The sequence below is a fragment of the Convolutriloba macropyga genome, chromosome 1 (assembly GCF_964194025.1).
Source record: "Convolutriloba macropyga chromosome 1, txConMacr16.3, whole genome shotgun sequence".
NCBI lineage: Eukaryota > Metazoa > Xenacoelomorpha > Acoela > Convolutidae > Convolutriloba > Convolutriloba macropyga.
Genome location: NC_134468.1, coordinates 81,457,461 through 81,476,768, shown reverse-complemented (window position 1 = coordinate 81,476,768; position 19,308 = coordinate 81,457,461). Strand labels below are relative to the sequence as shown.

At 37.7% G+C, this 19,308-nt stretch overlaps 2 protein-coding genes across 3 annotated transcripts in view; one reads left to right on the top strand and one right to left on the bottom strand.

Annotated features, from left to right (window-relative positions):
* The window catches only part of LOC142343130 (dmX-like protein 1), a 76,300-nt gene extending 58,625 nt beyond the window's left edge, over positions 1-17,675 (bottom strand). For both annotated transcript variants that reach the window (XM_075394820.1, XM_075394828.1), the window contains exons 1-8: positions 17,357-17,675; positions 17,039-17,131; positions 16,890-16,959; positions 12,594-12,957; positions 11,877-12,025; positions 8,380-8,625; positions 3,307-3,427; positions 2,807-2,964 (exon numbers count right to left, since the gene is read on the bottom strand). In XM_075394820.1, coding sequence (XP_075250935.1) covers positions 2,807-2,964; positions 3,307-3,427; positions 8,380-8,625; positions 11,877-12,025; positions 12,594-12,957; positions 16,890-16,959; positions 17,039-17,131; positions 17,357-17,614 — 1,459 coding nt within the window. In that variant the 5' untranslated portion in view covers positions 17,615-17,675. The remainder of the gene's footprint in view (positions 1-2,806; positions 2,965-3,306; positions 3,428-8,379; positions 8,626-11,876; positions 12,026-12,593; positions 12,958-16,889; positions 16,960-17,038; positions 17,132-17,356) is intronic.
* The window catches only part of LOC142343190 (uncharacterized), a 93,419-nt gene that overhangs the window by 8,987 nt on the left and 65,124 nt on the right, over positions 1-19,308 (top strand). The gene's annotated exons all lie outside the window — the stretch shown is intronic.

The following is a 19,308-nucleotide window of genomic DNA, read 5'->3' as shown; positions in this document are numbered from 1 at the left end:
GTGACGCAGACTGGTCTGGAGACGTGAACGACAGAAAAACAACGGGCTATTACTTCAAGCTCAACGGACGTGGCGCAGCACTCAGCTGGGGTGTCAAGAAGCAGGACACAGTTGCACTTTCTTCATCAGAAGCAGAATATCAGGGCATGGCAGCAGCAGTTCAGGAAGCACTCTACCTGAAACAACTTCTAGAAGATTTTGGCATCCAACAGAAACGTCCAATAGCAATTGGAGAAGACAACCAAAGTTGTATCAGACTCTGCCAAAACCCAGTCATGCACAAACGGAGCAAGCATATTGAAACAAAGTTTCACTTCATCCGGGACAAGACGGAGGATGGGACTATTTCAATTCATTACGTCCCTACAGACAAAATGGCAGCGGACATCTTCACAAAGTCCTTACCCGTTTCGAAAGTGGAAACATTCAGAGCAGTTTTGATGGGAACAGACTCTACGCAATCAGTTCAAGTCTGATTGGGGGTGTTAGAATATCGATTAAACTATAGTCTTAAACTTAGTGAGAATTAGAAAGAAAGTTTGACTTACCAGATTAGAAAAACAAGCAATATGACTTCGATCAAAGAAATTATATATATGAATCGTCAAGAAATGGTGCTTAGAATCAATATTCGGTTCAAATTGGTGAATCTAGATCACTGTTATTAGAGTTAGATTAATTGATGTAAAATCTTCCCAGCATGTATTAAATGATGATGATATCTCCGGAAGTGTGAATGAATTCTTAGAAAAGTGCAAATGCATTCCATTTATGGTTCCCTTTGCGACTGATTTACAGAAGCAAACCATATTGGGTAACCTTTGCTACCCCCACTATAAATCACGGTGCTAAGATTAGTTTTGTATCTTGACTTTTTCACTTTGATAATGGGTATATATACAGCTGATTTTTGAGTCCTTTTTCATCCCCAAATTCAAATCACCATCTTGATCTAATAATCAGATCTCTCCTGTAAATCTCTAAATTCTACTGTAAAATATCATTTTGTTATTCTCTCATTTTTGAGAAATTAATTCTTTTACTTAGTTAAAAACGCTTTTTTATTCCGCTTGCGAAAGTCCATAACCCAACATCCCCAATAATAGCCGCTATCGCTTCACAGCTATTCCATTAACAAGACTAATAAAAACATGCCCGGCAGATTGCCGGAAAATAGCCGCCGTTGATTCCAATAAGCATGATTGGGATTGAACGAATAGAATATATTGAAAAAAAAAGATTTTTGTACAAAAATATTTTTTAAGTCCGATTTATTTTGATGGCATTTCGTAGTTGAACATACTTCTGTTTCTTAGAGAGAGGCTACAGGGGCTACTATCAACACCAATAAGCATTAGAGGTGGTAACTAAGACTTATAGGAACGACGTTCAAATAGCGGGCATCTAAAATTGGGCTTTATGGGTTTATCCCGTTTCTATTTCTGACTTCAATTTTTTATACCGACTCTGTTCATTTTGAATTGCTTTGCTTAGCAACTGATGTTCAAATTCACTTTTAGCAGAATGAGAGAAGAGAGAAACTAGCCTAGAGAAGTCAAAAAGATTTCACGCAAAATGTCGAAAAAGCGGCAAAATGGTAAAGCGAAAAAAAGTTTGACGAAGTAAAAAAAAAATACGAGCGCAATAATAGTCGGCTGAGAAGATGAGGGCGGCTATTAATTACTAAAGAATTCGTTTCAGCGCAATTAAAAACTAGCATCAAACAGAGACATACCCGGCAGATTGCCGGAAAATAGCCGCCGTTGATTCCAATAAGCATGATTGGGATTGAGCGAATAGAATATATATTGAAAAAAAAAGATTTTTGTACAAAAATATTTTTTAAGTCCGATTTATTTTGATGGCATTTCGTAGTTGAACATACTTCTGTTTCTTAGAGAGAGGCTACAGGGGCTACTATCAACACCAATAAGCATTAGAGGTGGTAACTAAGACTTATAGGAACGACGTTCAAATAGCGGGCATCTAAAATTGGGCTTTATGGGTTTATCCCGTTTCTATTTCTGACTTCAATTTTTTATACCGACTCTGTTCATTTTGAATTGCTTTGCTTAGCAACTGATGTTCAAATTCACTTTTAGCAGAATGAGAGAAGAGAGAAACTAGCCTAGAGAAGTCAAAATATTTCACGCAAAATGTTGAAAAAGCGGCAAAAAGGTAAAGCGAAAAAAAGTTTGACGAAGTAAAAAAAAATACGACCGCAATAATAGCCGGCTGAGAAGATGAGGGCGGCTATTAAACAACCGCTTAATAGTTGGCGAATGTTCGAATTGCTCTCGATCGGCTGGCAGAGGGCTCGATTCTATTGTAGCCTGCTTGAGTCGGGTGGGGTTTGTGAGCAGAGGGTCAATAACAGTTCTTTAAACTGAATAGTCTAGTGCATCAAAGCATTCCCCTTATTGTGAAACGATTTTACTATTTCATTCCGTCATCTGCTAAAAATTAAAATTTTCAGAACTTTCACGTTAAAAACTGTATTATCTCGAAAATTTGAGAGCATTTTGAGCAAAATTAATAAACTCGTGACAACTCTACTGAGACACAATAAGTATGCATGGCATCAACGTGCAAATGAGCTACATGTATCGGAATAGGACGCTTACGAAGAACAACTAAAATGTTATGGAAATTATCGAGCATGAAATCTCAATTCAATTCATCGTCTTCGGAACTTCTGCAATGTTTTCATCTTTGCTGAACGCAGGACGTTTACATCTAAGCCCATGTTAAAATCTTGAACAGAATCCTAGAGTAGCGCTATAATAGTTAATAATAATGAACGTACCCAAAATATCTGAAGCTTTTTCTTCACCTCCATTCTGCGTTCCCTTCTGCACTCCACTAGTACTAAGGTCTTCCTCCCCAGAGGTGGACGATCTTCTAGTAGGAGTGCTAGCATCCTGACTCTGCATCTGTTGCTGCTTGAATTTCTTGTGTAGGTACCTACAAGCACTCAATATGTACACTATCCAAAGCGATGAACGCAAAGTAAGCCGAAGTAAAAGCAGGCCGAATGTTATGAAGTAAGTTGTTAAGTTATGTCATCTTTCAGAAACATTACACTGTAACCGTTACAGTCAAAACAGCGCCAATTAATTATACTTTATAGTGTATTCCAATGCAACATGGGACAATTAAAAGAATTAAAACAATGAATTAACATATGAAGCCTAATTCTTCCCCCTGGAAAAAATGACTATCCGTAATTTTTATTTTAATTCCCTCCTTATCCAACCTCTAACATACTCTAACAGTTAACCCTATTTTGTTTGTCTGGATGGTTACCTGAATATGATCTCAGCCTGTAGGTTGAAGTGGAATGCCTTGTTGTTGAGCCAGTGGACTGCAAACTGCGTGGAGTCAGGCACTTCCCCATTTAGCACTGTCCCAACCGATGATGGAATGTCTAAATACACATCCACAATTCAAAACATCGTTCTCAAAGTTATTAACGACTTCAGGTTTTCCGCGCAAAAAAATCTTTGTTTAAGTACACATTTAATTTGACTACTCATTAGTATTATGCTATGATGTCTGTCTGTTCCACACACTGAGTTCAGTTTTAAGCAATAAATTTTAACTGTAAGAAATTAGTTCAGCGTTCTTTCTTTTAAAACAAAGACCAGAGCCATTTGACCTCAGAGGGATAATTAGTGTGCTAAAATTTTAGCCTGAAACCTTATCGAAGATTCGATCCGCATTTAATCAGAAAGCATAAGAGTCAGCGCTAGTGAAAATGTCAGACGTATAAAAAAATTTTGAAAACTTATTGCTCGGCAATCAGAATTGAACGGTTATTACTGTTTTCGGATTGGTTGATTGTTCCATAATTGTTTCAACTAATGTTTTGGATATGAACATTAACCTTAATATACTCAGAAAATGCGTAAAGCCCAAAGAGAAAAGTGTATTTTCTGGGGAAACTGATCTCACATTCGCTTGCAATTCATATGAAGTTTCACGCGCCGCTGAAATTGTAATTGCTTAAAATAATTTAATTGCGCTCTTGACAAAAAGTGAATTTGCATTATTTTTAGGGCATTAATTTTAGTGGCAGAACTCTCGAAATTTCAATTTATGTATAACTTTCAGATTGCATCAATTTCAGATTGCTAATTTTGGGCAAGTAATCAAATTTTCTACGAGTTCTGTCCAATTTAATGGTTGTTCGAGATAAATCTTTAAAAAATAGAATAAATTTATCAGATTTAACAGATAGAAAATTGGGTATCGGCCCAATGCGAAGAGTTCGTTCTCCTCATGAACTGCTGAGAGATCTTGAAAGCTTGGGCTAGGCTCAAATAAGAAAATTGCGGAAACTTCATTGGTTCACGGCTTTTTTTTATTAAGATACCGATAAAATTTAGAACCAATGAATACCATCTTCAATTATCTAAAAGAGCCTAGTGCAAAGTTTCTATCGAGGAGAACCAATTTTCCGACACCGAAAAATTTGGCCGACACCGAATTTTCTAAATTTCATTAAGATTTAACGTTGAAAAAGTCTGCAACAATCTAAACAGAACCAACTAACGTCCGGTGAAATGGTCTCAAACAACCTGCGAGCGGATGGTTTCGGTAATAGCCAGCTCGGGCTTAGAGAGGCTAGCATTAAAGTAGTGAGAGCAGATTTGAGGTGTCAAGCGTTGGGGGTGGGGCAAGCTAGGGGGTTGGGGTTCAAGCTATGGGGGAAGCGGTGAGAATGGAGGGGCTGCTCGAGGGGGGTCAAATTTCTAAAATTAAGAACAGCCCTTCATCCCATGAAATCGTCTCCTCAAAACAGTTTTGGTGAATCGCACACTTAGAAACTGGTAAGGCTTCAGGCTCTAAGAGAGCTGCTCAGCCACTTGCCCTCCGGGCTTTACCTGGTTATCCCGTTTTTGAGGACGAACCAAAAGTGTCAGACGAAAACTTGGCCTAGCAAAAAATCGCATGAAAAAGACCACAGGACTAATATAATTGATACCAACTTCGTTTGAGAGTTCGAATTCGTCTCGAACGAACAGAAGTCCAAAAGAACTGAAGCACCTTCATCGTAAAAGGGCAATTGGCATCCATAACTTATCAACACGTTCCTATTATTTGCCGAATTTCTTCAAAAAGATAACAGACGACATGGTAGGGAGGTTAGTAAAAATCCTCTAAAATTGAACAAACATTTAGGCGGCAGCAAAACCATTTTGAAACATAACCGACTAACGTCGGACAAATTGCTCTCAAACGACCGGCGAGCGGTTGGCTTCGTCAGCAGCTAGGCATGGTTTAGTGAACTAGCTTTAGCTTAATTAAAGGGGCGTAAGTGAGCGCAGCGGGGTGGGGAAGGGGGGTGCACCGATGGGCTGATGGGTTGGCAACATTGGGGGGGGGAGGAGTCAATCTCTAAAACCGCCCTTCGCACCAAGTATAAGTCTCCAAAACAGATTCTGTGAATCGCATAATTGAAGAATAGTGAGCTGAAAGGCTCTAAGAGCACTTAATGCCCGCTGGTCGCTAGCTATTTATCCAGTTTTCGACGACACGTCAACTGCGTCAGACGAAAAAATGGTCAAGCAAAAAATCGCAAAAAAAAAGACCGACAGGACTGATATAATCAATACAAACTTTGTTTGAGAGCAATTAATAACAGCCAAAACTGATTCTAAAGACGGCTTGCTCCGGCTTTCAAAAAGATTGCCATGAAAAGCTCTTGCTGTCGCAAAAATTGATATATTTGTAATTATTGGTATAATTGTCATTTTCAACCTTTAGTTCAAGTGGTTCTTCTGACCTTGAATACATTTTACATATAGCATTGCGAAATCATTTCAGTTGAAACGTTGAGTGAGCTAAATTAGGAGTTTCCATTGAGATAATTGGAATTTATCTTAGTGTTAACATCTACTAACATAGCTGGCAGATTGCCAGCAAATAGCCGCAATAGATTCGTAGATCGGCAGTCTAAAAAAAAACAGACCAAAAAATTTGACTTTTCATTGAAGGCTGATCGGTTATATTTTGATTAAAAATCTGCATAAGTTATTGCTGCCTCGATAAGCTGATCTTAAATAACCTTCAATTAGAGTGACACACAACCATTTGACCTTATCTCTTTGAATTAAAGTAAATAAAAGTCAATTTCAAATTGAGGAACTCATTTTTGAGAGTGAGGTAAGTCAAGTGTGACCAAAAATTTAATCACGCGCATGAACAAAAAAACTCGCTGCACTAAGAGCGAAAAATGACGTCACACATGCAATTCAGTTGAAATTGCATGAACAAATGAACAAAAGGTGGCTGTGACGTCATATGGTCGTAACAAAAATCATGACGACGAAATGAAAAACATAGCCGGAAGAATTCCGGAAGCGCCTCGAAGCGTCAGAACTTCCCTAACAAAACCGTAATTGCAACGGAAGCGACTACCTTTTTTATTAAACCATTAACTCACTACCTCTCCAGGTCTGCTCTAAAAATTGGTGAAACTTAAACCACTGTCAACAAGAGAAACAAAATGCAGCAAAATTTTTTATTGAAAACGTTTGGTAACGTTTAAAAATCTAAAATAATTAGGGTGGTCAAAAACCTGATAATCTGAAAAAGCTGACGAGGTTATCAATAGCCCTCAAATAATTCATGATTCTAATCTAAAAAGATCGGGAAAGCAAACGGCAGATAATAAATTTGAGATTAAGTTAAATCTTTTCAAAATGGAAAGTTCAAATTAAAGAATCACAAAACACCTATAATTACACTTCCAATCACTGCGGTTAAGACAAAAAACCACACACACCTGTTTTCTTGTACATAAGCTAGACAACATGATTTCATACTAAATCAAAAAAAAATTGATAACAGAAAAGACATAAGCAGCAGAATATTCAAAGGCAAAAAATCGTTTTAATTAACACCGAGGCCGGAAGAAAGCTGTGGTAATTATTCATAAGTGGAAACTTTGGAAAAAGCTTGCCATCAAACTCTCAGTACTGCCTTATGTTGAATGAAATCAATTGCAAACCAAAGAAATGACGAAAATCTTAAAAAAAAGCAGAAATCATTCATTTTTTACACTTGAAAAAATCAAAATACCAAAAACAAAAGTAGGTGCCAGGACAAAACTAGAATGATACTAATAACTAGAATGTAAATATAGGCACAATGTAAGGAACACCGTAACAAAGACATTCTTGATTTTTGAAAGTTGAAAATCAATTTAAAAATTTCAAGAAAAACGAATACATTTCATTGTTCAGCATTCAAGACACAGAAAAAATAACTAGTCATCCGATACAAAGATCTATCCTCCTGAAGAGAACAAAAAATAGGAAAAAGCAGAATTCATAAATACGAAACATTGAAACATTTTGCAAAGAAATAGTCAAAATACTTTTAAGTTAAGACTGCATTTATGAAAAAGTTTTAACTGTTTTTTCAAAACTTAACGCCAAAAAATGATTGAATTTTCATTGAAACGAAATTAAAATCCCTCATGTTGCACCGAAAAAACTTTTTCTAGCAATTACAACCAAAATACAAACGAAAAACTGACGAAAATCGGAAAAAAAACTACCAAAATCGGATTAGCATATGTACAATTTTATGAAACAAAATTACATCGACGTAGAAAGAGGCGTTGAGTATAGGAATTATCAAAAAGAAGTTGCCATATTAACTGATTTTTGAGAAATAGACGGTTAAAAGATCAAAAAATGAAGAAATTAATATAAAAACATTGAAACGCATTTTCAGGCTCTGCAAAACACTGTGGTATCAATTTCCGAAGTTGACATTTTAATATAGTATCGAATAAAATTTATTTCTACAAGAAACCAAATTAAAAGCAAAAAAATGGGCCACTTAGACGAGAAAACGGCTAAAAACGGTCATCTATATGTGCAATTCAGTCAAAAACTACTTTTCAAAGTCAAAAAGTCATTCACTAAACGCAGCGCATGATCAAAAAACTTCTCTCGCTTAGCGAAAATCTGTTCACCAAGACAGCTTTTCTCACTTTTGCTTTTAGGTCAAAATGCCGCATGAACAAATCTACTTCCTGTAAAAGAAACCGAGAGAAAACCAGTACTCCTCTTCGAGTCGTAAAAAAACCAAGAGAAGGCCAATAATAGCCCCAGCTATCGCTGTGCGGCTATTAATAATAACAACACAACCGAGTTCAAGACCACCACGGGACCACTTATGGTTAACTAGGTGCAGAAAACATGTACCGCTCTAAGTTTTGAATTAGCAGTGAATTACTTCAAAAAAGCGTCAATTCGCGTTCTCGTCTCTTCTTTAGTTTAGCCCTTCGACAAAGGAACAGTCGATAAATAGCACTGCTATTCATTTCTTCAGTTGAATTGTAATGCTTGAAAATGGAAATACCTGTTTGTGGATTTATAACAGACACGAGGTGAAACCGACTTGGGTTCCCATAGGCCATGTCCATCTGTCGATGGTCGTCCACGTGAACAAAGCTCTCGTCCATGTGAGAACTCCTGCTCTCACTTTCCTCCTCCAAAATGGCCCCTCTGTTGTTCCTGTCTTGAGAATTCACATTCAATAGCCCACTGGGCGAAGTCTGTTCCCCTGCTGTGAAGTATTCACTCGGATACTTTGACTTCACATCCTCTGCAAATACACAAAATATGATACACAATTCAACTATGGCGAGTAATTTTACATTCTCAACTTGTTCAAATGACAATAAACGAACTTGGGCAAAAATGGAGATTTCATTCCCCTTCTTCCCATATTCCAATTGTCAGAATATGTATACATCTGATTAAACATAACTTTGTTCAATCTAACCCACTTTATTACAATCAGAATAATCAGCTAGCTTTCAACACTAACATTTTTGAAGTCATTGTCTTTAGCTTAAAAATTAGCTTGGTTCTCGAGCTTTCAAAAAGCAAATTTAGTCGACTAGAATCTAAAACCGATGCTGATAATTAAATCAAGAACCCTATTGGTAAAAAACAAATTTTTCAGACAGTACATCCATCTTGACCTTTTTAAACCTTCAGAAAAAATTCTTCCTTTCAAAAGATAGCTGGCAAAGTTTTCAACCACTGTTTACTAGAATGCTATTGGACGAAGGACTGAAGAACAGAACAATTTCTCACTAGCTCAATTAAAATGACTCAGCTGCAGAACAAAAGTCAGAAAAAAAACGAGTTTAATACTGGAAACACAATCTAAGAAAGCATAGAAAAATCAACAACGACACAAAACGTGCAACTACTCTTAAAAAGTAACTATTATTTCTAAGTGATACATTAAAAAGTCCTTCAGTTTCGAACAACACTATTACTCCTCTATGAAATTACTTTGTATCGATAAGGCAGAACAGTACCAATAAGCAACCACGCAACCAACCACTTTGGTTAAAACAAAACTTACCATTGATAACTGAAAGCAAAACGAGATTGAGTAACCCAAAAAACTACTTCGGCTCTGAACTCCAAGTCTATCCAAAATAAATCCAGTTTAGACTCCGTTTCAATCCAAATTCACTAGCGTGCAAAAGCCAAAGTTTAGACGAGCAACTTAATTTGTCAAAGAAAAATCTAGTACCTAACAAGTTTTTGACAGTTTTTCTTGACAAGAAGGAGAGCATATAGGATGTTACGTTTAAGCAGTCAAATAAATCGTGAAATGTGTGCCATGATAAGACATCTGAGGCTGTTAACATTGCCCATTGCAGAATCAATCAAATTGCTCCATCAATTCAATGGCTGGCAATAACCATTATTCTTTTCTCGTCTTCGGGTATCAGAATACGTGAAATTCTCGCAGCTAGGGGCTATTTGATTGGTACCTCACGGTGACGAGGACTCACTCATTTCAGGACAACTTTGCAGCATGGTTTTTTACTGTCCTTTGGTTTACGTTGTAAGCAAGACTATTGGCGGTAGTCTCTCTATTGATATCCTTTTAAGCGGCAAATATAGTTTGACGTGGTGCTTTGTCGGCCATTGCTGCTCTGTCTTTGAACGTCGAGCGTAAATTTCTCTACTCTACTGTCCACTGGATCTGGTAGAAGATTGAGGTCCAAAAACTTTAAATTGTTCATAGCGTAGTCTGACTCTGTCATTTCGTTTTGTCATACATTAACTCTAAGAAGCTCTATAGGTAAACTGGCGGTGCATACTATAGTATTCAAAAACTCGAAAATCTGATTCTGGATTTGTTAAAAGAGTTCCATAAAAACAATGTGCTGATTTTATGATGCCGACATTGTGACGGACTCTCAAAATGCTTGTCAATAATAAGTCATTTTGTTGAGCAAACAGTGTTACGTGCACTTTTAATATATCGGTAGACTGATTGCCACACTATAATTGGAAATCAACTTTTGTTAACTAATGCGTTGAGTCACTATTGTTTTCTTGTTTGATACTATTTTCTTTTTTAATTTTGTCTGGGCTATATTGCAACTTAGGGACTATTTTGTCCGGACAATTTAGATTAATTAAAACAGAAAAGAAAAGACGTAAAAGTCGAATGGAAGTAAAAACCGATCATAAAATATCTTACCCAAAAACGGACACAAAAGACTACAGTAAATGGCTTTAACTGCGTCCGAGAAGAATAAATGGGAGCAAGAACATAACCGACTAACGTCGGGCGAATTGCTCTCAAACGACCGGCGAGCGGTAGGCTTCTTCAGTAGCTAGCGACGGGGGGTGGTGCACCGGGGGCTGATGGGGGCAACACTGGGTTGGGGGCAACAGCGCGTTGGGGGATGGGGGTCAATAGTGGGGGTGGGGGGTCAACAGGGGGGGGGGGGGGTGTCTCAACCTCTATGAACCGCCCTTCACACCATAAGTATAAGTCTCCAAAACAGTTTGAGCTGAAACAGAGCTGAAAGGCTCTAAGAGCACTTAATGCCCGCATAAAGGCTGGCCGCATAAGAGTAAGAGAGGGGGTTTGGGGGGTCAAAATCTGAGAACCAGCCTTCACACCATAAATATAAGTTTCCAAAACAGTTTCGGTGAATAGCATACTCGGAGACTAGTGAGCTGAAGGGCTCTAAGTTCATTTAATTCCCGCTGGGCGCTAACTGTTTATCCCGTTTTTGAGGACGAAAAGTCAAAAGCGTCAGACGAAAAATCGGTCAAGCGAAAAATCGCATTAAAAAAGACCGACAGGACTAATATAATTGCTGCAAACTTCGTTTGAGAGCAATTAAAAACAATTACCAGCTCTTTTCAGTAAAAAAAACAAGCTTTTATCTCTTTGTTTGTTAGTTGTCCAAATTTTTGTTTGCTGACTTCTTTTTCGTAACACAAGTTCTAATTCTGACCACTTTCACCTTCACAGTCAATATTAAGTTAACACTTAACCCGCAACCAACTGTTTAAATTTAAAAAGCACATACATTAGTCATGGTTAATTTACCGTATAGGATGAGTGCTGAAAACAATCTCCGATTTTTTCATACTTTTAAGCGACATTTTGCCAATCAAATGCAATCTTTAGATCAACTAAGTTTCTATTAAGCGCTGATCTTATGCTCGAATGAAATTGCTTCGTTCAACTTTTTGTGTCACTTTGAAAAATTTGATGTTATCCTGAAAAGAGATCTTATACGTTGAAGTTATTTAATATACACCGTATGGCTGAAATTCAGAAAATCTGAGGCCGTACCCTGGGCCTAAGCCGTAAGCAAAAGGATCATTTTTTCTTGCAATCCTCGACTTACAGACCAAATAAGCAGTAACTATGCAGACAACCCAATCAAAGTTTTACCTAGTAGCCGCATAAGATCTTGGTAAGTAATCTCAAGTGTTCAAAAGAATGTCAGGAAGCTGAATGTCTTGACAAAATGTATCATATATCGTTATACAGAATGATAGAAATGGCGAACAACTTACGTGTGTGAAATGTGGGTGAGGATGAGTCAGCAACATTGCAACTGAGAGTGAGAGAGACATGGTGTCGTCTCAGGGAGTCAGACGTCTCCGACCAGATGCGACACTTGTTGTCGCGACAAGAAGTCAAGATGTACGACAAAACTGCATTCCTAAATTTTAAGTTATTTACTGAATTTGGTCCAGGTTGTACAATTATTTTTTTAAAACTTTAAAGCTCGTTCTGGAAAGGCAGATCAGATTTCTTGAAACCTACAAAGACAAATTATTTAATGAAAAGCTTGATCCCGTTTTGTAGATTATTGGCCACTCGGTCGATTCAAATTGTACAAGGAAACTATATCCGCTTTACAATTTTGTTGAGCGCGAATTTCAAAACGCAAAAAAAAACATCAACGATACACAACGCAAAAAAATCGAGGATTAAAGGGTGAAATGAACAAACGGCATAACACACGGTTATTATCGGCAACAAAAAGTCATAGAGCATCACCGATTTAAAGTTTTGCCGATGTTTCGGATTTTTGCTGTAGTTATTGGGCTCTAACAAGTTATTTTTATCGATATGTTATGCAACTTTCATCGCAAAGATTTGAAAGTTCTTCAAATTTGAAAATGGTTAGGTTAAAAATGAGCAAAACTAAGAATATAACAGGATCAAAATGATTGCTTTTTTAAGAGCAATTCATACTCAGTACAAGTTAGGCTAGTGATACTTACTTGGGCATGAGGTGGCTTGTAGTCCTCCAGGAGAACCCAGTTACTGCACAAGGGTGTGCAATGTAGACATAGTTGTAAATGGCAGTGGAAGATTTGTTCGATTGCTCGCTAAAGTTCACTTGAGACGCTTCGCTCTGATTGTCCGTTTCAGAAGGCAACTGATACAACTGTTTGTACCATATCTTAACAAAACTATCATCTTTTCCCACTGTTGCAAAGTAGTGCCCATTTGGTGAAAACTTCACATTTGAAATTGGGTTCGGCGATTTGTATTGCCAGGCGCAGAACCAGTCCGCTTGAGTATCGACATGTGAAGCTTTCCACAGCTGAATTCTCTCAGCAGCTGCGGTTAGTAGTTGTGACCCTAAAGAAAACATTTTGTATGCAAGAGAGAAAGTTATAAACTGTTTATCGAGTTTTTGAGACCGATAAGTCAAAAAGGTCGGACAAAACATCGGTCAAGCGCAGAATCGCATCGTGGTCTGTTTTGAAAAGACCACAGGACTAATATAATTGCTACAAACATTGTTTCAGAGTAATTAAGAGCACCGGACATGACTCGACAACTCGTGACAATTGAACTCAGGTCCCAAAAAAAAAGAAAAGAGTGAAATCCAAGCGTATTGCATGATATTGCTTAACATTAAAAACAAAACAAAACATTTCGTGCTATTGTGTGTGCGCGTGGTACAAGAAGTTCCAACATCGTCCAGTAAGGACAAAAATGAAGAGCGAAGTTAAGCCAAGGCTGAGGGTTTAAATCCGGATGGTAAAAAAAGGTAACTGCCGAGTGACATAAAAAATGCGGTCACCGTTCTGTTTATTTTTGCTACTCATAGCAATCTATTTAACTTCATACGAATCTCTCCCGTTGCCTCGCAAATTTTCATCAGTTTAAATATTTTTTAAAATGGTAGCGCTACTTTGATCTTCAGGGCACCTGTAGTCAATTTTTGACACCTCAATTAAGGTGAACTCTTTAGCCTAAACAAACGCTAAATGATAACTAGTTTGTACGCCAAAATACCCGTTAGACAAATTTTAAAAAGTAGGGCAAAAAAGCAAGAACTGTCATAAAATTAGATAAAGTCTCTAATTTGTTTGAATTTTGCAAAACTCGTTTCATTGATTTTCTAAAACCCAAGTACTTCAACATGAACTCAGAAAAAACGTGCCTAACATACGAGACAAAATGAAAAATGCCAATTTACTTAATTTTTGTTAAAACTACTTGGTATTATTTTTTAGAAACCATCTCATTACAAAATACAGTAAACAAATAATCTGCAGCGTTTGAGAACCCTTGTATAACATATACCAAACACTAACCGACTGACGTCGGAAAAATTGATCTCGAATGACAGGCGGTGCAATTTAATTCAGGGGCTGTAGCCTAGATAGATCTTTCTTTATGGGTGCGAAAACATGAATAAACGGTAGGGTTCGATCCCTAACCTCCTGAGTCCAATTTAGTCACCTCTACAGAGGCATTAACCACTCGGCTATCAGAGCCTTGTAATCTACTCTCTAACAATCGGTTTTCTTTGAAAAAAAACTTTATTCCGAAGTGAGAGCAATTGAAATCAGACAAATATCAAGAAAAAAAGAGTGAAAAAGACCTGAGAGTTCGGAGACTATTCTAGAAAAACGCAATACACTCAAGCAAAAAAATTTGCATAAAAAAGACACACACGTTTACGATTATAGCTTCACAATCTACAGCAAATAAAAAAGGACCAAATAAAAGGAATAAATGATTTAAAACGTTAAAATGTTGTGGAAATTACTTGGTTTTAGCTGATATAAAAAAAAATAACCGACAGACGTCGGGCGAATTGATCTGAAACGACCGGCGAGCGAGCGGTTTGCTTTGTCAGTAGCTAGCTAAGTTTTAGGGAGGATAGCTTTAGCTTGGTTGAAGGGGCGTGATGTGAGCGCAGCGGGGGTTTGATGGGGGCAACGTTGTTCATTGACTGCATGCGGCCACTACGGCCTGAACGATGTGCAGGGGTGTGGATTAGGGGGTGAGTGATGGGGCTGATATGGGTGGGGGCAACAGCGGGGGGAACAGTGTGGGGGCAACGGTGGGAGGGCGGTTTTTGGCTGCACGGTGCCCGTACGGCCTAAACGATGTGTGGATTGGGGGGTGAATTGAGAGGGGCGCTGATGGGGGGTTAGTCATGGGGGGAGGCTGGCCGCATAAGAGTAAGAGGGGGGTTTGGGGGGTCAACCTCTGCGAACCACCCTTCACACCATGAATATAAGTTTCCAAAACAGTTTCGGTGAATAGCATACTCGGAGACTAGTGAGCTGAAGGGCTCTAAGTTCATTTATTTCCCGCTGGGCGGTACCTGTTTATCCCGTTTTTCAGGACGAAAGGTTAAATGGGTCAGACAAAAAAATGGCCTACCGAAAAATCGCAAAAAAAAAGACCGACAGGACTAAGATAATTGCCACAACCTTTGTTTCAGACTAATTAATTAAAATTGAAATTGGCATGAACAATTGCAAACCTAAACCAGTTCCCAAACTAACACTACCTCCGTCAACTAGATCAGACCTTGGGTAAATACCAATCTGTTAAAAACCAAATATTGGAAACAACCATGAAAACCCGCATCAGTTCACGCTAATACACTTGATAAGCTGAGGTTTTCATTTTGAACTCGTAAATTCCCAGCAACTTCATCACACTTAGCACCTGCAAGGCGAACGACTAAGAACCCTGAACTTATTACCTCTCAAATATTACTTTGTTCTAGCATATCTTCTCTTGCTATCGAAATTGATGAACAATTATTTTGTGTTCAACATCAGCGAGCATGTTAACATTGTGCAAAGACGGTCAAGTTATCGGTTTGTGTTGCCTGAAATCAAAAAGGAATTTCAACGGCCAAATTTTTTCTATCGAACCACATAAAAAGCAAACATGATTGATTGAAATAATGAATTCTTTATACAAGTCGAACTCAAAAATCAAATCTAAAACTTGATTTGGAAGTATTTCAATAAAAATTTCAGCATCGAAAATTCGTGTTCCACAACATTTATCAGTTTCTGCGAATGTCAGTCCTCAAATGCAAAAATATTTAAAAATTAAACTAGTATGACTCATAGTTTTATATATATATATATATATATATATATATATATATATAAAAAACGATGAATCATACTAGTTTAATTTTTTAAGATTTTTTCATTTAAGATTTTTTCATATATATATATATATATATATATATTATTTATTTATTTTTATATTTATTTATTTATATATATATATATATATATATATATATATAATATATATATATATATATATATATATATATATATATATATATATATATTCTTGAGGGAGCAGTCCCTCACGTTTGTGGAAGCCCTAATAATAATAATAATAATAATAGCTTTTTTGATTCAGGCTAAAGAAAAAAAGACTACCTACAAGTAATTTTGGAATTTTGTTAGTTTTTATATTAGAGCGAATGGACGTGTTTGTACATTTGCTGTGAAATCTTGTTTCAAGTCCGCATCGTCCTTTCCCCTCAAAAATGACAGAAATCTGAGGAGATAGTTCATTTCTATGTAGAAGCAAATTTTTCAAAAACTTTAGATGATCATAGTAGCTTGAGTTGTCGTCTAGTATCCATATTGCTACTGTCTTCTGAAAACTTTCGAAAGTTTGCACGTTGCTTTTTACGGCATTCTAGCAACGGAGCGGTAAATAAGAATGGGCACTACATAACCCTTATATGCGTTAGGCTATTCTGAGCCTATGCTTTGATCAATTAGTGTAGAGGCTACGAAAGCTCTAAGAGAGCTACACATATATTTAACGCCCTCCGGTTTCTACCAAATAACCCGTTTTAAGGTCAATTAAAAATTTAAGAATTAAAAATTTAAGAGTAAAGTTATCTTCATTAAATAATTTCATACTCTGAAGTTGCACTTTGGAGGACAAATTTTCTTTAAAATTTTACTCTTCGAGTAATCATTCAATACGCAAACGACAATTCTTTCAAAAAGCATCAGTACCTACTTGGTCTTATATCTCTGTCGTACAAAATTTTTTAATTCACAACATTGTTTTGCATCTCTATGTTGTAACTTCCTGCGAAAAGATGTAACAATGAAAAACATGAAAAGTTGTCGCATGTTTTAACAGTGAAAAGCTGCAGGGTTGATATCGCTGATTAAGATTTAGACTCCATCAGCATGAAATTGTCTGTTCAAACCATCTTTCTAACAAGTCGCGTCAAAATTATGCTCGCAAATTTATCATTTCAAATTTACCATCAGGGTTCCACGATAAACTGGTGACAAATGATTCTAACTGGAAGAAACCAATCTCGTGCCATTTCACCTGAAAAAAAAAGAAATTTGAAAGTTTACAAATAGCGCTTGACGATCTGAACCATGCAAACTGCGATTAGGTTACTTACATTTCCAGGGTCATTTATAGAAGCTACTGAAACTTGTCCATCGAGTGATTTTGGTTTGAAAAGATAGATGTGGTGCGCGTAGGACGCTGCAATCTGAAATAAATCGAACTTTCTCCTGCTGAACATTTATTTATTAAGCATTACGACGACTTAAACCTCCTAGAAATTTGAAAATATTTAAATCCAAAAATGCGTCAAGAAAACTTTAGGGAACATTATCATTTCAATTTTTCGGAGCTTAGAAAATCAGAAAACTTCATTTATTTGAAAAGTATTTGGGCAGCATACAAATTTGAGAACGCACTTAAAACATCTTACCATTCCTTCGGAGGAAGAACATTCTACACACCCGACTTGTATATTCCCATATTTAATGCCAGGAATAATTTGAAGTGTATCCAAATTGCAGGTCAGAATAACTAAATTGGTACCAGAGCCATAGACGATAAAAGATGTCGTATTTAGATATCCCACAGAGAAACAATGATCACCCGGGTTCACCGCACCAGTAAACACCTGATGTCGGTTGAGTTGAACTAAATCGTCCCATTTAATTTCAGTAGTCTGACTTTTCATATGATTCTATAAACAGCAGTTTCAGTGTCAAAAGAAAGTGATTGTGATCTTATCAACACGCAAAAATATGAATCAGTCGATTAAGTAGAAGCCTGCGATTTCCCAATAGCAACTGAAGGAGACATTTAAAACAGCTCCGAAATGATATTTATGTAAACCTGATTGGATCGTTTCTACTTATTTCTTTTGAGGCAGAAAGCTTTAGTCGCTTTGGTGGCTCGTACTTCAGAATTAGAATTCAATTTAAATTTGAAGATGGCAGACCTCCAACGGCTCTTTGGGTTGCTATACAACTCACCATTTCTCCGCTTAAAAAGCTTTGCAAGTTTTCTTTGACATTTCGCAAGGATATACCCCCAGCTTATTGGGCGCATATTATTTCGATAGAACCCTCAGTAGTTTATTAGTCTGTTTCAAGTCGTCAGAAGTGTTTTTCAAGTTCATTACATGCACAGGGTATTTGCCATGCACAGGGCTTCTGCATTGAGCATGCACGAGTTTGAGCTTGCATGAGTTTGAGGTTTCCTTTATCTGGTGAATCGCTGATGTGGCTTTCTTAGTTCGTTGGTGGCAATTATCAGTCTAGTTTAAGCTTTTGTAATAATAAACGGCCGTGTACACCATCCGGCATCGATGGATGTAGGTCGAAAAATAGGGCATGATGAGTAGCACTTAGTAGCCGGATGCTGCACTCCAAGCTGTTCCCCTCCAGACAGTGTAAAGACGGCCCAGTCACAAAAATAAATAACAACACACATAGGGAACTAGAATGGAAGGATTAAAATAAAAATGGATCATCAAGGAATAAGCAAATGAATAAAGATAAGCAGCCAAACACTCAGTGCAGCCTTCCCTCCTCCACGACGGCGCTAATCGAAGTCTCACTGAGAGCACGAGGCTTGAGGGCACGACATCCCCTCAAGCAGAGAACACAGCTCCTCAGAAGTGCGAAGCTGATTTTCGTTCGGATGTAGCTTATAGTGTCGGCGTACGGCTCTCCGCGTTTTTCGCTGATCTTGGTTGCGAGTTGTTTCATAACGCGCGATGCTGATGGACCTGGACCACCCGAACAAGCAAAAACCAGTGTATTGAAGCTGCTGTGTTCGGTTTCGCGGATTCGCTCTTCGTACTTATTTCGCTTGATGCTCTCGTGATATTTGTATGCATCTTTTATGGTCTTAGGGCAGCTCTTCGCATGAGGGTTGAAAATCTTCACATCGAAGAAAGTGCGATTAAAGCGGGAGCCCCACAGACCGTTTGCCTTGATGTCCAGTCGAGCGTCATCATCAGTGGTGGTGGAATTACTCGAGAAAATTTCTCCATCGAGCGACTGAAGTTTTGGCTCTATCTGTACATCGTGGCAAACGTCATCCATCAGGTTTGCAAACACATCTCTAATTTCGTTGTGTCGTAGGTGCGTATAACCGCCTTTGGCGCAATGGCGGGCATGGGTGAGGCTGAATTCTTTCCCGCATGGGCATATGGCTGGCGTGTTCTTCGCTTCCCAGGTGTAGCGAAGTGCTATTCCGTCACGGAACTTAGTCTTCGTGAGGTCAAAACCATGTTTTGACAACGGAAGCGCGTTAAGCCAGCTTGATGCTCCTTTCTCCGAGGCCAGCTGGATGGTATACTTCATTTCTGGTAGATTGTTTTCGATTCTGAATTTTTTCGAGATGAGTTCACGTTGATTGTCT